This window comes from Berghia stephanieae, chromosome 4 (genome assembly GCF_034508935.2).
Source record: "Berghia stephanieae isolate SIO BIC M18660-M18661 chromosome 4, UCSD_Bste_1.3, whole genome shotgun sequence".
NCBI classification, from domain to species: Eukaryota; Metazoa; Mollusca; class Gastropoda; order Nudibranchia; family Aeolidiidae; genus Berghia; species Berghia stephanieae.
Window position 1 is genome coordinate 69,423,674 of NC_088363.1, and position 17,500 is coordinate 69,441,173.

Consider the following 17,500-nt stretch of genomic DNA (forward strand, 5'->3'; position numbering starts at 1 on the left):
CAATCATCCTTCACAAAATCACTCGGGAGGTTCTTCATTTATAAAAAAATGAACATTTATATTTAGCTTTTTTTTTAATGAACATTTATTCAGCGTGGGGCAGCGTGGCTCAGAGGTACGGTCTTTGCTTCGTACCCGAAAGGTACCGAGTTCGATCACCCGCCGCTGTGCTGTGTGGCCTTGAGCAAGTCATCTCGCCCTAGCTCAATTTGCAGCGCTGCACTGCGGCTGACGCCTGGGTTATTCCAGTCTTCCCTTGGAATAGACCCTAGAGACAAATTCCAATATGGGATGAATAAAGGAATTATAAATATATATATATATATATATATATATATATATTTATTTATCAACATTGAATCCCACGGATTCGTGATGCTCCAGACAATAACACACAATTAGAAGTCCATACAAAATCAATGTTGTATACCATACAGTTCTTCTTCTTCTTCTTCTTCTTCGTTCCTCTGATGGACATCTATGGCTGCAGTCCGATATCTGCTATGAAGTCTGTGGTCCGCTTTAGGTCCTCAGCCTCACCATAGAGCTTTGTGTTGAGTGTTGTAGGGGTGACCCAGTGGTTCGAACGTTGCACGTTGTATAATGGGCAATCCATAAGCACATGTAAAGTGGTTTCATTGTCGGTTCCACATGGGCAATAAGGGGTTGTTCCAATACCTAGCTTTGTAAACATATGTCCTCTTAGTCTATTGTGTCCTGTTCGGAGGCGGAATAGAGTGACTTGGCTACTTCGCTGAATGGCATGGATTGGATCCTGCTTGTTGTGTTCTAGGTGTGTGTCATTCCTTTCTTTGTCTATTTTTAGCTTTATTATTTTCTTTTGCTGATGGTAAGTGATTGACGACTTCGGTTGTTCCTTCTGGGCTCCTTCTTTGGCCAGTTGATCGGCAATTTCATTTCCATATATACCTACATGACTTGGAATCCACTGCAGCACAATTTTTCCTGTTTTATCAGATAAGCCCTCAAGGGCCTCCACAGTGTGTGCGGCTTCAGAGTCCTGGTAATTTTCAATAGACCGGAGAGCATCATCAGAGTCTGTCAAGTAAACCACATTTTTCCCGTATATTCTGTGATCTCTGGATAGTTCTTTTGTTGCATTGAGGATGGCTTTTTCTTCAGTTTTAGTACTTGTGCACATTGAACCCACTGATACAGATATTTTTGTTTCTGTTTTATCTGTCCAGTGTATGAGTGCACCAGCACCTCCATTCATGAGGGGGCCGGAAACTGAGCCATCTGTATAAACTCTTATCCAGTTGGTCATTGGGTATTTTTTATCGATCATCTTTAGGGTTTGAGCATTGTCATTATTGCTTCGAATGTTTTTCTTGTTGATGGTTATGGATTTTTGTTTCTTTTTCCACGGTGGTGGTTTGAGATTTGGGACATTGATTTGGGCAATATCTTCCTTTGGTGTCACTTTATATTCGCTCTCTAGTTTTTGTCCCAAGGCGATGAAGTTTTCCCTTTTGAGTCGATTCTCTTTCTTTTCCATTGTACTTGGATGCAGTGGTTGGGATTCCATGAATTTTATCTTTGAGAATTGTGTCACTATTTTTATATTTCGTTGTTCTTTGAGAGGTTTTATTCCTGTGTGGGTTTCCATCTTGTGAATTGGTGTTGTTTTCATTGCTCCAGTGATCACGCGTAGGCATTGGTTTTGGATTTTTTCAACCTTTTGAAATTGAGCCTGTGAGCACGTTCCCCATGCCGATATGGCATAGTCTATTGCAGGTCTTACATATCCAAGATATGTCTTCTTCAGGACGTTTGAGTTTGCTCCCCATTGCGTTCCAGCAAGTTTTCGGAGAAGCTGCATTCTCTTGTACCCTTTCTGTTGACTTTCATCTATTTGATGTTTCCAAGTGAGTCGAGGGTCAAATTTCACTCCTAGATACTTAGGCATAAGGTCTTCTCTCAGAATCTTTCCATCTAAAGTTAATCGCATAGATTGCTTTTTGGTTGATAAGCTGAATGTTGTGTATGTGGTTTTATCAGCATTTACTCTCATACCCCAGTCTTTTGTCCATTTGCTCAAAGCATCAAGAGTCATCTGTATCCTGGCCTTTGCAGTACCAATATTTCTTTCAGTGCATATCAGTGCAAGGTCATCTGCATACATGGCTGCTTTTACTCCTCTGCATTTGGTTTCGCAGATGTCATTGATAAAAACGACAAAGAGGGTTGGTGAGAGAACCCCGCCTTGTGGTACTCCATTTGTCATGTTCGTTAGCTTGCTTTTAGAGTTTTGAGATTGGACTCTTGCTTTTCGATTTGTGAGGTAATCTTTAATCCATGCAAACATGTTGTGTGAAACGTTGGCTTTCTTAAGTTTGAGAAGTAGTCCTTTTGTCCAGACTTTGTCAAATGCCTTTTCCATATCCACCCAAACTGTGACTGTGTGTTTTTTTTCTTGGTAACCATTTTCGATCAGCTGCGAGATGTATGTTATCTGGTCCTCTGTGCAGCGTAATTGTCTGAAACCAGCCTGTTCATCTGATATCAACTTATTGCTTTCTAAATACCATTGGAGACGGCGATTAACAATTCTCTCCATCAGTTTACCCAAGCAGCTTGTCAAACTTATTGGCCGGTAGCTTTCGGTTTTATTTTTTGGCTTGCCATCCTTCTTAATTGGTATCATGGTTGCCTGTTTCCATTTGAGTGGAAGTTTACCCTGTTTCCAACTTGCATTGAACAGTTGTTTCATTTTCCTCTTTGTGAGGGTTCCTAGGTGTTTCAACATGTCATTAGTAACATCATCTGGACCTGGTGATTTGTTCGTTTTTAGAGATTTCAAGGCAATTTCTACTTCTTCTTTTTTAATCGAACTGAACATGACATCATCTGTGGATTCTTTGGGTGTATCCTTGTGTTTTCTCAATTCTTTGTGGACTTCTCGTTTTCGTTCTTTTCTAATCTGTATACTCCCAACACTTGAGTACTGCTTCATAAAACAGTTTGCTGCTTGTTTTTTGTTGAGAATCCTCCCCTGATCATCTTCTACTGATGGTGCAGCATATCTGTTTTCTTGTCCACTTAGAGCTTTGGTTAGGTTCCATAATTTTCTTCCGTCTCTGTCGTAGTCAAGTTGTCTGTTTTTTTCATGCCATGCTTCCTGTTTTGCTTTTATTGTTTCTTTCCTGAGAGTTTTTTCAGCCTCTTTGTAAATTTCCATATTCTCATCATTTGGCTCTCTCTCTGCTTTTTTTCTGTGTTCAGTGACTTGGCTGTTGAGACTTCCTAATTTTTCAGTCCATCCTGGACAGTAGTCCTTTCTTGATCCTCTGGGGATTGATTCTTTTGCAGCTTTCATGATTGATTTTGTGAAAGCTTTGGCTGATTTTTCTACATTCCTTGTTTTACAGTTTATCTCTTTTGTATAACTATCAGTCAACTTTGAAAACAGAGTCCAGTCTGCTTTTTTATAATTCCATCTCGGAGGTGGTGCCTTTCTGTCTTTTGCATATTCTTCAGTTATTTCAACCAGAATGGGACGATGATCACTTCCTGCCAGTTGTTCCTTTATCTGTTTACTGACTTTTCCGGTGAGATCTTCAGATATGAGAGTTAGGTCTGGGGTTGATGTTGTCTTCCATGCTCTTGAGAAGTATGTATCTGGGTCATCTTCATTTCTGACAATTTGAAGCTTACTGTCTGTAAGCCAATTTTCAAGGGTTTCACCTTTTCTGTCTAAGTCATTGTATCCCCAGCTTGGGGAGTGGCTATTGAAGTCTCCCACAACAATGAACTGTTCTTCTTCACTTCTTATGTTTTCAATTGGCAGATTCTCTGATGGTGGGCTGTAACAGTTATATATTGTGTATTGCAATTTGTTTTTGGTAATTTTTACAGCCAATATTTCAACAGATTCATCTGTCGTTATTTCATTTGTCGCTATGTCATTTCTGACGAAGATGATTACTCCACCTTTGTTCCGTTCTTTTCTGTCTTTCCTAAAATGTTGATATCCCCTTATTGAACACCTAATGTTTTCTGTGAGGTGTGTCTCCTGTATGCAGGCAATATCTATCTTCTCATCCTGAAGAAACTTGGAGAGGGCAGTCTTTTTATGTTGTATCCCTTCTGCATTCCATTGTAGCAATTTGATAGTTCCAGTAGTCCGTAACCTTGCATCTCCTACCCTGGTTCCACAGTAGGAGGGCAAGGTACCACCAGATCGCTTGGGTGAACCCTGTTTATCAGGGCTCAACGCTAGGTCCGTCCGGCGGGAATCCCCAGACTTCGCGCCATATCGTCCGACAGTTTTGTTGTCCATCATTGTGAGGAGGATGCGTGTCACATTAATTTTTGGGTTGGTTTCCCTCTCCAGACTATTTGCGCCTTTCGGCTCTGCGACTCCGACTTCAGCGGTTCTTTATTCTCTGGATGTGATTCCATAGCCTTTCATCTTCCCAGATCCACAAGGCAGTGGTGGTTTGAAGTTGGAGTTTTCCTTCTCCTAGACAGACTGCTTTCCAAGGCTATGAGCTCTGTCCACCCATTAATGGTGTCTAGGCTGGGAGTCCAGGAGGGTATCTTTGTAGAGTGACAGTTTCCCTTCACCCCACCAGCGTCATGGGGCTAGCACAGCTTATTGCGTGAACTAGGGCAATCTGGCCATGGCGGTTGATTCCTCCCTTCATCCGTCACCTCAGACACATAGAAACTCGTGTCATCAGCCGGTTAGAAAGTTCCTTTCGGAATACTCCAACCGTTGCCCAGGAGGCGGGCGGGGAAGAATGCCCCTACGTGGACCCTGACACGAGCTGGAATGGGTTGCGGATCAGTACTGATCAAAATAATCCAATCCTGCCTCCCCATACAGTTCAAATTGCCTGCTCGCGTTGATTGTTCTTCAGCTTCTACTCTTAAAATATCCGTCTCTGCCTATATTAAGCACTTATTCATGAGAACACAGGTACTTAAGTTTTTTTGTGATCTTTATATCATCAAACAACCTGATCATCAAGCCATCCGAATTTTGCTATTTGTTATAGATGATGGAATCCATAATATTTGTAACAAAAATGTTATTCGCTTCCAGCATTTATTAATTTTCGAGGGTTGAGAAGAGGCGGAGAAGATGCCGAAAATTGAACCGTTGTATGGCTCGGTGTCTCGTCTTAACGTGATCAGTGGCCGGATGGGTGACAGTCATCGGTAAAAATTCTGGTCCCGATGTTGTGCCATTGGGTAAGGAACTTTACACATAGTACGAGTAAAGTGTGAATGAGTTCCTAACTAAAGGCAAAGACATATATTGTAGAGTGTCAAAACAGAAAGGACGCCTAACAGGCGATTGGAACTGTATGAAATGGAAATATGTTTTCATACGGCCTGCTTGTGGTAATAAATAAAACATTTTGGAAGGCAATGCTCACGGTAATAAAAAGTGGAAATGCACTATGTCAATGTTCAATCAATTTGTTTCAATGGTCAAAATATATAAATTCGACAGTTGTTAACGATCTCCGATATCGATGTAAAATATACGAAGAACAAAGCGCTTGCATGTAGTAAGGTACTTAGTCAAAACACACTTGTGAAAACAATAATACAGAATCATATATTGTATTTTTCAATTGTGATAACTTACCTTTCTTCACCCTTCCCCTTCAAGGTCCCAGAGATTCGATATTTTACCGAATGTTTCATCACACGAGATTGGGCAGCATGATGTCAAACATTCGCATCTTAATTTTGAAGAGTTGATAGTAATAATATCCATTGAAATATTACTCCAATCATGTCACTTAAAAATAATACTACACGTATCCAATAACAATCATTTTCGGTGTATACACTAACTATGGCATTGTTAAGTCAATAATGGTATTGCCATATTTATATAACATGTATTGGGCGATTTTTAAAATGGCATGGCTATTCCATAGCCCGTCTTTGATATGGCTATATACAACAGAGCTTTTGAATATGCAGATTCAAAAGAACAAAATTTGTTATAAAATTCTACTATGTCGGGGTGAGACTGATGGCAACAAGTGATTTTAAAGTTTATATGACAACAAAAAATGTGAAACTATATTTTGTAAATTTACGAATCTATACTCTAAAAAAAAAAAAAAAAAAAAAAAAACACATTAAACATTTTTGACCAGAAGTCTTGCCCTTCAAATCAAAAACAATTAAAATAACCGTCATCTTGCCAAACACTGTCAAACCTGGGACTTACTTGAAGCTTGAAAGTTTTTGCCAAGATGATGAGGGTCAGTTTAATCGATCGATAAATTGAAAGACGAGTTTTCTGGCCTAAATTTTTTAATGTGTTGTTTTTTGGGGTTTTGTTTTGTTCAGAATACGGCAATAAATTAATATAGTCCTCGAAGAACACACAGAATTAATCCAAATATTACATTTTAGATGCAAGTTCAGTTTTTCAGCATCAAAATCAATACGACATAATAGCATTTCGAGACAGTTGGCCACACTTTGTTTTCATTGGAGTGGGTAACTGCAACTGCTCGGTCCAAAGAGATGAGTGACCTAGCACTAAAACATAATCGACTAATTCTTCAGTGATAGTCTACAATAATAGATATTATTAATCAGTGAATTTTCGTACTTCTGGAAAGTAACGTATATAAAAAAGTGGCCAGAAAACTTGTTCTTCAAATTATATCGATCGATTTAACTATTTCTCATCTTGGCAAAAAAAAAAAAAAACAAAAAAAAACCAACCTCTCAAGCCCGGAACCTCGTGAGGTCCCAGATTTGAGAATTTTGCCAAGTTGAGGATCAATTGATTGATGTTTGAAGGACGAGTTTTCTGGGAAAAATTTTAAATACATGTTTTTCCAGAGTTCGGCAGTTGACTGGCTAATCAGGCAATCAAACGGGGCGATGACTCTTGATCTGTAACAGCTAACTAATATACTGCCATACTCTGGAGAAACACGTATATAAAAATTTGGCCAGAAAACTCGTCCTTCAAATATCGATAGATTTAAATGGCCCTCATTTTGGCAAAATCTCTTAAAGCAGGGACTTCGCCAAGTCCCAGGTTTGAGAAATAAATTTTGTCAAAATGAGGGTCATTTCAATCAATCGATGTTTGAAAGACAAGTTTTCTGGTCAAATTTTTAAATACGTGTTTTTTCATAGTACTGCAGTATAATTAAACATCCTGATTTGTTACCAAAAATATACCAGGGAAGAGAAATACTTATTCACGTTTAATTTTTAGACATTATATATTTACGTGAATGTACTTGTAAAGATGAACTTGTCATACTTATGTCAACTTCCACAACTTGGCAACTGGGTTAATTTTAGATTCAAAAACATATCGACAAAATAAAATAATTAAAAGCCACAAGCTATACGTCTAGGTGCAGATCTGATAATTACTGGCTTGGTTTCACATCGTTGCAATGGACAATATTTTCCTTTGGTTTTCGAGTATTCTCACTACAACAATAAGCCCATGACAATTTGGGTTGTCAGACCTGCAAATGAATATACGTCGGAGACAAGCGTTATCGTCCTTATCAATTATTGTCTTAGTGTCATCATAGTAGATATGTATGATGGGCATATAATGTTTATATCTTTTAATTTAAAAAATAAGAAGATTTTTAATAACTGGATTCGCTGATGTGAAGAAAGGCAGTTTATTACTTTGTGTTTAGATAAGTTAGATTGAGGCTGCTGTGTCTGTGTGAGAGAAAGAGAGAGAGAGAGAAGAGAGAGAGAGAGATGAGATCAGAGAGAAGAGAGAGATTTATTAATTATATATTATTATTATTTTTATTATTATTAAATTATTAATAATAATTTAGAATTTCAATTTAATAATTTAATAATAATGATAATAATGCATATAATATAACTAATAATAATAATAATAGATAAAAAAATAATGACTAATTCTTATAATATAATAATAATATATAATAATAATTTTCTACTCTAGAAATAAATAATAATAAAGTGCCAAAAACTTTTCTTCAAATTTATCGTCGATTTACTTTTCTCTCTTGGCACAAAAAAAAAAAATAAAAAAAATCTCCTCTCAGTCCTGACTCTCGTGTCCTTTCATTTCCAATTATCTTATTTTTTACGAGTTTCTGTAATTTCTAATTTTCTTTCTTCTTCTCTTTCTTCTTCTTCCTCTATTCGCAATATTCGGCATGCTCTTTTCTTCATCTATCTTCTTTCTATCTTGCCATCTTCTGATCGTTCTATTCTGCCAATTCTTCTGTCCTTCATTCTTCTGATTTATGCCCTCTTCTTGCTTCTTAAACGACTTCCTTGCTTCCTTACTATTTTTCTGTGCCATCTTCTTCTCTTCTTCTTCATTTTCTTCATTTTCTTATCTTTTTTTTCTTTTCATTATTAACTCCTGTCTTCTTCTCTTTCTCTGCATTCTTCTTTTCTTCACTTCTTATTTTTCACATTCTTCTTCTTCTGTTCTTTTTATCTTCTTCATACTTCTTCACTTTCTTCTTCTTGCACTGTTTTAATTTTCTTCTCATTCATTCTCTTCTATTAACTCTTCAGCTTACTCTTCTTGCTTCTATCTTACGCTTCTTCTTCACTTCTTGCTTACTTCTTTCCTTTGCTTCTTCATTCTCTCTTCTATATCTCCATCTTTGGTTTTCTACTTCTTCTATCTTCGTCTTCTTTCTCTCTTTTCTTTTTCTTGTTCTCTTCTTCATTCTTCTGTCTATTCTTCTATCTTTTCTTTTCAATATGATCTTTTTATACTTGACTTCGTCTGCTTTGGTCTTTTCTTCTTTTTCTTTTCTTCTTTCTTCGTCTTCTTCTTGTTCTTGTATCAGTGATGTTTTCTTCATTCTTCTTTTTATTCTTTTCTTTTCTTTTTTTTCTTCTTCTTTTTTCTTTCATTCTTCTTTTCTTATTCTATATCTTCTTCTTCTTATCTTCATTATTCTATCTTCTATCATATTCTTTATATCTTCTCTTCTATATCATATCTATCTATCTATCTTCTTCTTTCTTCTTCTTCTTCTCTTCTTCTTCTTCTTCTTCTTCTTCTTCTTCTCTTCTTCTTCTTCTTCTTTCTTCTTCTTCTTCTTTCTTCTTCTTTTTTTATTTTTTTTTATTATTATTATTATTTTTATATTTTATATTATTATTATTATTATTATTTATTATTATTATTATTATTATTTTATTATTATTATTATTATATTTTATTATTATTATTATTAAATGATAGAGTGTTTAGTGTACGTTGGAGAAATAATATTGTAATAAAATTAAGGTGTTTGAATGTCTGCGAGGAAATGATGTGAGGAGAGAAAATGTAAGGTGAGAATGTCTCAGAGAAGAATTGAGGTGAGGAGAGAGAAAGAAAGAACTACAAAGAAATATGAAAATGAGAAAGGGACCCCTTACCCATAGAAAATTGAAGAGTAATAATATGAGTTAAATATAGTTGGGGATTGATGAAGAGCAAAAGGAGAAAACAATGACACACACACACACATACACACATACACACACGCGCACACACACACACACACACATATATATATAATATATATTTATATACATGACATATATAATATATATATATTATATATATAGAGAGAGAGAGAGAGAGAGAGAGAAAGAGAGAAGGCATATATATATATATATATATTATATATATATATATATATATATATAATATATATATATATATATATATATGGCATAATGGCTTTGACTTGAATTGACCTAACACTTTGCATTAAAAAAAAAAATACTTCTATTGTCATTGTGTCTGCGATAATAAATAAAAGTTCTACATCGTATTATTCTTCCCACACAATAAACTGATTTGAATTGAATAGAATGTGTACGATCGATAGTCCCACCCAAGGTGAGTTATTTTTAGAACATAATGACTAACATCATGTGTGTCCATACAATCTATTTTTCTCTACTTTCTATAACTGTTTATTAATACTGGTCTTTCCGGGTAGAGAAATAACTAATGGTTTATTAGACTATTTGTTAAAAGATAAATGTTCAATTCGCCCTGTATGTGATGTAACGAAACACAATGAAGTCCATTGGCATCTTGGAGATATCTAGCTCAATATAAAAGCAGATCCATTCATTTTACGGTTTATCAATTTAACTGAACACAGATTTCATATTAATCATAATATATTATAATATCAGTAATACCATTTTTGACATAAAAAAACAACAAAGTAGGCGCGATGTAGACGTCTAGTTAGAAAAGCATTGCAAAACACAAATCGTAAAGTATGACGCTATATAGAATGAGATTAGCGGAAGAGTAGCGTCCCTTGATTGGACGTCACCCAAGTCTGTGACATCACCGGCGGAAAAGTTATTGGAGAGAGAACGTCATGTTGGTTGTGCGCATGCGTCTCTGGTCCTCGCGTCTCTCTAATAACTTTTCCACCGGTGACGTCACAGACTATGGGTGACGTCCAATCAAGGGACGCTACTCTTCCGCTAATCTCATTCCCTATTCAATCTGTACGTCTAACTGAACATTATTAAATGGTGCCCTACATGTTTTGTTTTTATGTTTTGTTTTTAAGGGTTTTACGGCGCTTGCAACACATTTAGGTCATATCAGCGCCAGTAAAACGGAAGAAAATTAGATAGTAAAAATATTATAAATGTACAATTAAAAGGACTTGAGAAAAAAGTAAGACAAAGGGGAAATGGTTCAAATAGGGAGCAGATGTAGATTCCAAGTGCACGCTATTAGTGTACTTCGATTGAGACTACTTAAAAGTCTCAGCCACAAGTCCCCACTAAGAGGAATACACTCGAATGTTTTGTTAAAATAACAGTACATAACAGAGAGGAGATGATTTACACGGATAAAAAAAATCATCTCCCAAAACTATAACTATACATTCGACTGTTTCCCTCCAAGCCAGGACTCCGGCCAGGGCCAGGACAAAACCAAGCAATCTCATTCCAAGACAAAGACATAAAACATGTTGAAAAACAGATATAGGGGGATAAAAAAACACAGTAAGTGCCTCTTTCCACTATGGGAGGCCAGGAACCCAGGTACCCTACATATCAACAGGCGTAAAGTAAACTGATATCCATTCAATCGGAATGAAATCAAACCACAATACAAATAAATCATATTTATGGTATGTGATCAATCTCTCTCAAATAAGTATAGTGGCGGTTTGAACATATTGCATAAAATAGAACTTTAACAATAACTTATAAAACTTGAGTTAAAACGGATGCCTTAACATTGAGGGGAGTAGGTTCAGCTCACACAACATTGCCATCCGGAAGTATAACGAACCAACACACAAAACTATGTGTAACCTTGAACGTTTATAGTCTGGTTAATACAGTTTAGTCACTCATAAACGCGGATGGCAAAAAACAATAACAAAGACCCGAGTGACGTCAACTTCGTGCTCTCTATTGTCAACTGGGGAAATTCACCACGATTGTATATCACAGCACACGTAAACACACACACACGCACGCACACACTATAGTCAGTTGAAGGTGTGGACTGTTTAACACGTCGACTGGAGAAATCCTATCAAGGTGATTCGAGTAATATACATAGGTACAAATCCAATCCACGTGAGAAAATGCCACCACACCTGACATTGTGATACTAGAATAACTCTGTAATACACCTGTCTATCAATGAAATGCCTGACACCATTCACATCAAACACGCTGGTAAGGTTAAAGCAACGATCGTAAAGCTAGGGTAACTGAGGGCTATTGATTGGGACCTTCTGAAGGGTTGTTTGAAATAGCCTTCAACAGTCGTGACGCACTTCCCTCGTAATGATGCATTGTAACTTAGTAACTGGTTCTAAACTATCGGAACAATGGTGGGCGCCCTTATGAAATACTTCTACGACGAGCATAAAAGGGTATTCAGAGGAGAAAAACATTATAAATCTGATCATGTTTTGACTCTTATGCATTCTAATCACATGTGATGTGAAAATGTTCGAGCCAGCATGAAGAATAAAAAGTACAGATTTTCTTTGTTTAGAACCAAACTGCTCGTTGCTGGGCGGACGTGACATCAGACTATTGAATCCTATTGTCAAGCAAACTATTTCACTACTAATCTTTTTATCAACATAACACAGATCTTAAATCATAGGAATCGTTGAGCTTCATTAACACAATATATTTCGGAATATACTTTCCCTCAAAATAATAAGTTTAAAAAATTAATATTACAGATTCGTTGGTAACGGATAACCAGGACTTCTTTCTATGAGAGCTTAATGGAAAATAGCATTTATATAACGAGTATGTGAACGCAGCAGAATGCTCACATTTACGGGGTTTTTTGTGGAGAAGCAATTTTAAGTTATTTCGTCATTTTAAAAAAAAATGGAAATTAGACGTGACTCCATTTTAAAAACTGAGCTCATTCACAAAAGGTTATAATATAACCACATATTAAGGTGGTTCGATCATTCGGTATTTTTAATCAAACTTTTTAAAAATCCAACATTTTGTTTCAGATAAGTGAGTGGAGAAGGCACTAATACTAATGTTGATAACAACAAGAATTGAAGTGAGTAGGAAAGTGCCAGAGAATAATAATTTCGCGGCGGCGATGGGGGGGGGGGGGGGGGGGGGGGTCGAACCCGCGACCTTACTGGCCGGGGAGAGCATAAATGTCACGTGTTTTGAGCGATGGGACATTGAGAAATTATGTGTGTACTCTCCAAACGATTCCTGATTTTAAAAACAGTTTTGCTATAGTGGTCAGTATGACTGAAATCAAAGACAATACCACACAGAAGATATAACATTCTATAATATTATCCTGTTAAAATGCGACCCCCGATAAATGCTGACAGATGCTTCTCTAGCTTGACTTATAGTATATTTAATTTTACATTGCTCGTGGCCACAAGACTTCCACATTGTTGACTATGATGCTAAACAGCAGTGTCGCACTTCATAACACTGTACATCTTCCTTTTTATTGTTATGTTACATTTCCAAGAAAACCAATGGAACAATTTCCATTCCTTAACAGCCAGGCGCCACAGGTGCCATTTCGGACTGTTTATGAACTAACTGGTAGAAGGAACGAACTTGACGTCACTCAGCTCTTTGTTATTGCTTTTACCCAGTCATCTTTATAAGTAGTTCTCACTAAATGGAATAAATCAGACTATAAACGGTTCAAGTTACACATAGTTTTGTGTGTTGGTAGGTTATATCCGGCTGGCAAATATTGTGAGATTCTTTAACTAAACGCTTAGCATCGATATATGACTAGCCCTACTGTCAGGTATTATAAAGATGGAAATAAAAAAAAATTAACCCCAAAAATTGTTTTGTGTTGACCTTGTAGATCCCAGTAACATCTGAAATATTGAGTTGGCAACACGATTGTTATAAAACGTGACTGTCAATCGTCAACACAAACAAACCGCAGATGCGTTTTATTTTTCCCCGATGTTAAATTGTTTAACCCTTTACCGGCGGAATTCGATGTTACTCAACTTGACATAATAATATCGTACCGATTTCAGCAAGATAAAGATATGAGGAGCATCGATACCACTGTAGCTTTAATGAATCTTATCGCGCTCACTGCTTTCTTGTTAAATACATTCAATTTTTAGATCGCACATAGAAAAACAAAAAAAAAAAAACAAACTAAAATTAAAATTATTCTTTAAAAAACAATTAAGGACGTCGTTAAAGGGTTGAAACGTTTTTTTTCTGTCTCTGGGATTGACATTTTTATGTGACACGAATGAGAATCTCAAGAAGTCAGTTCAAAGCGTTATACATTTTTCTAAAAGGAAACCAAATAAATTTGCTCGTTGCCCCATAAACCTGGACACAAAAATTAAATACCATTTTAACCTTTTAAGTTTAGTTTATCAATTTATATTATATATATATATATATATATAATATATATATATATATATATATATATATATATATATATATATATTAAATTATGCCCTTCCGCTACGACATCATAAGATATCGTCGCTTAGGCATTCCACGAAATAATCACCCATGTCTAGGTGAGCAATTTGGGGTTTAATAATCTTTGCCAAGGAAAAAACAATCGAACACGCCCGAAGCGGGGCTCGAACCCGAAACCTTTCGGGTCACCGTGCAATGCCTTAACCACTCGGCCACTTCGCCCCCTATATTATGATACATAGGTTCTATATAAAACCTGGAAATTAGTGTTGCTCAAGATAATCACATATTTGCAGACAGATACATCTTAACGTCTTTTCGAAACTTCATAATACTGTGTTAGATAATATATAATAAACTGTAGTAACAAATATGAGGAAATAAAAAGGATTACCGATCGACTTTAAACAGCATTAAATTGTAATTTTACTAAAAACACACCGACGTTATCAACATCAGATTGAAGCCACATACGTGCTAAAATATTTCATCATAGAAAACCTAGAAACAGTTCATTAGAATGGACCTGGTGGATGAGTTTACTCCAGAACTCTGGGAAAAAAAAAAAAAAAAAAGAAATAACAACCTAAAAAATTTTGGCCCGGAAAACTCGTCTTCAAATATCGATGGATTAAGATGGCGCTCGATTTGTCTAAAACTCTGAAACCTGGGACGTCACAAAGGGTTTTTAACAAGACGATGGTCATACTGACTGATCGATATTTGAAAGCGAAAGTTCATGGCCAAAATTTAGAAAACGAGCATTTTCAGAGTTTGGCCGTGTAGAAACGTCTAGAACTAGTAAGGTTTCCGAACACCACAAAGATAAATCTCTGATGAAAAATTTCAAAACAATGTTATATTACTATAACTATTTGTTATGTTTTGCTATACTATTTCAGTATTTTCAAGAAATTAATATTACGAATAACATGACCGAAACGTGGCTAATCTCCCCCCCCCCCTCCTCCCTCCCCCCCCCCCCTTCCTCACCCCGTTAAACCACATAAACGAAATAAACGCAATGATAAGAAGAATAAGCCAGATATTGGTTTTGATAATCAAATATTAGCGCATCAATCTGGCATCATGTCGGAATGAACTGAATGTAGAAAACTGACTTTAACCCAATTTCAATTTCAATTTCAAATATTTATTTATTGTCGGCATTTAAAAAATGTTTCATAAATAATTTAGTCAGACTAATAGAAGCCTTTGACCGACATAGGTTTTAATACACAATGCATAAAAGTACATAGTAATAGAAATACATTTTCGCTTAAAAACATTCCCTCACCAAGTTTCTAATCATGACACACAAAGAAAAGTAACATAATATATATATATATATATATATATATATATATATATATATATATATATATATATATATATATATATATATATAATATATATATATATATATATATATATATATATATATATATATATATATATATATATATATTATATCTGTACGATCAGATTAATGACAAATATTAAATTTGCATGGCTGGCCATTCCATGAAAGGATATGACCCGTTAACTGTCGCACTCTGGAAAATATCGTAATAAAAAATGTGGCCAGAAAACTCGTCCTTCAAATATCGATCGATTTAAATGACCCTCATCTTGGCAAAAACTAACCCTCAAACCTGGGACTTCCGCGAAATATTTACCTGGACCTAGGTACACAAATTTATCAGGTCTGATAACCAAATGCAATAATGGGCCTGATGTAACATTGTTGTAATGGACAATATATTACGTTGGGTTGAGTGTATTTCCATGACAACAAATTATAGCCTAGAACAATTTGGGTAATCAGACCTTCACATACGTACATGTCAACCTTAACAAAAATACAGTTTTGAGACGATTGGTCACATTTCAGTAAATTCATTATATGTATTGTGTTATTGTGTACATTGTTTGTTTTGATATAAATAAAAATTTGAAATTGAATGTAAGCTTCAATTTAATTCCGAAAACAGGTAAAATGGACGTTTCGGGTATCCTCTTTATCAACAAAACAGGATGAATGTCCTGTTTTGTTGATAAAGAGGAAACCACCCGAAGCGTTCATTTTATCTGTTTTCGTAACTAAATTGAAGCTTATAATCAATTCCACATTGTTATTTATTTCTTCGAGCTTCGAATAACAACCTTTTCATTGTTTGTTTTGTTCTGGTGTGGTATTCACATATGATTTTGCATGTCAGCGGATAGCATGTTATAAATATGTTATTAATTTTATCTTATCCAATTTTATCAGAGCTTAACAAAACAAATCCATGGGATCTGTTATAAAACCAGCACTATTACGGGTGGTTCTAGCTTAGGTAACATGCACATACATCGCCACAATCAACATATCATATCCTTAAAGACAAAATGTTATCCATCGCCACAATCAAACATATCATATCCTTAAAGACAAAATGTTATCCATCGCCACAATCAAACTTATCATATCCTTAAAGACAAAATGTTATCCATCACCACAATCAAACATATCATATCCTTAAAGACAAAATGTTATCCATCGCCACAATCAAACACATCATATCCTTAAAGACAAAATGTTATCCATCGCCACAATCAAACACATCATATCCTTAAAGACAAAATGTTATCCAATCTGTGAATTAATCATTAACACTACCGTAGTCATGAAACAAGATATAGTCGAAGATACTGGCTGCTCCAATCCACGTTGTTGACACAATTACAGTAAACAAAACAAGAAAACGTCAATCAGATACATGCGATCCAGGGTCTCGGCGACAACAGCTTAAACGTCCAGTTACCTTTCTGATTTACGGCCAAATAATATTATACATGCCAATTTTCCTTCCAGAGCATAATGACCGAACTCGGGAAAAAAAAAAACAGATTAAAAAAGTTTTGGCCAGAAAATTCGCCCTGCGAATATCGACTGATTAAATTGACTGTCATCTTATCAAAAACTCTCAAACCTGGGACTTCGCGATATCCCAGGATTGAGCAGGTTTTTTTTGGGCAAGATGAAGGTCATTTTAATGAATCATTATTTGAAGGATAATTTTTTTACCAACATTTTAAAAAGTTGTTTTTTTTTCCAGAGAACAGCAGATATAGTGTACTACTTTGAAGAAGTGTGTAAAGCTCTGTGAACAATTTTGAGACATTAAAAGAAATATGTCTTTCATAAATAAGTAACAGTGAAAAGTGGGAAGAACACATGCAAACAAACAAATGACTAAAACATCTAGCAATTAAATTAATTTTAACATTTAACATTGTTAAACAGGTTTAAAAAATTATTCAATCGTGCTTAAATTCATAAATATAAGAAGTAAGTCTTACTTTTTTTTTGTCTCTCTAAAATTTGCAATAAATTAGCCTAAATGGTAACTCAATTTTAGTTTCCCATCAACATGCCCGCTACTACTTTATTATAGTCTATAAAAGTATATAAAAGTATACATGATCCAACAGCTTTCTCACGAATCGGTGGTAGGTTGTGTATATTATGTACAAGTACAACATGTTATATTGTACAATT

General features: G+C 35.5%; 1 protein-coding gene across 9 annotated transcripts in view; it reads right to left on the reverse strand.

Moving 5' to 3' along the window:
- The window catches only part of LOC144971125 (rap1 GTPase-activating protein 1-like), a 401,598-nt gene that overhangs the window by 151,484 nt on the left and 232,614 nt on the right, over positions 1-17,500 (reverse strand). The window contains exon 1 of one of the 9 annotated variants that reach the window (XM_078911557.1): positions 5,624-5,952. The exons of 7 other annotated variants lie outside the window; for them this stretch is intronic. In XM_078911557.1, coding sequence (XP_078767683.1) covers positions 5,624-5,682 — 59 coding nt within the window. In that variant the 5' untranslated portion in view covers positions 5,683-5,952. Of the gene's footprint in view, positions 1-5,623; positions 5,953-17,500 lie in introns of those variants that run through there. One more of the 9 variants, XM_078911555.1, reaches the window with a different exon arrangement.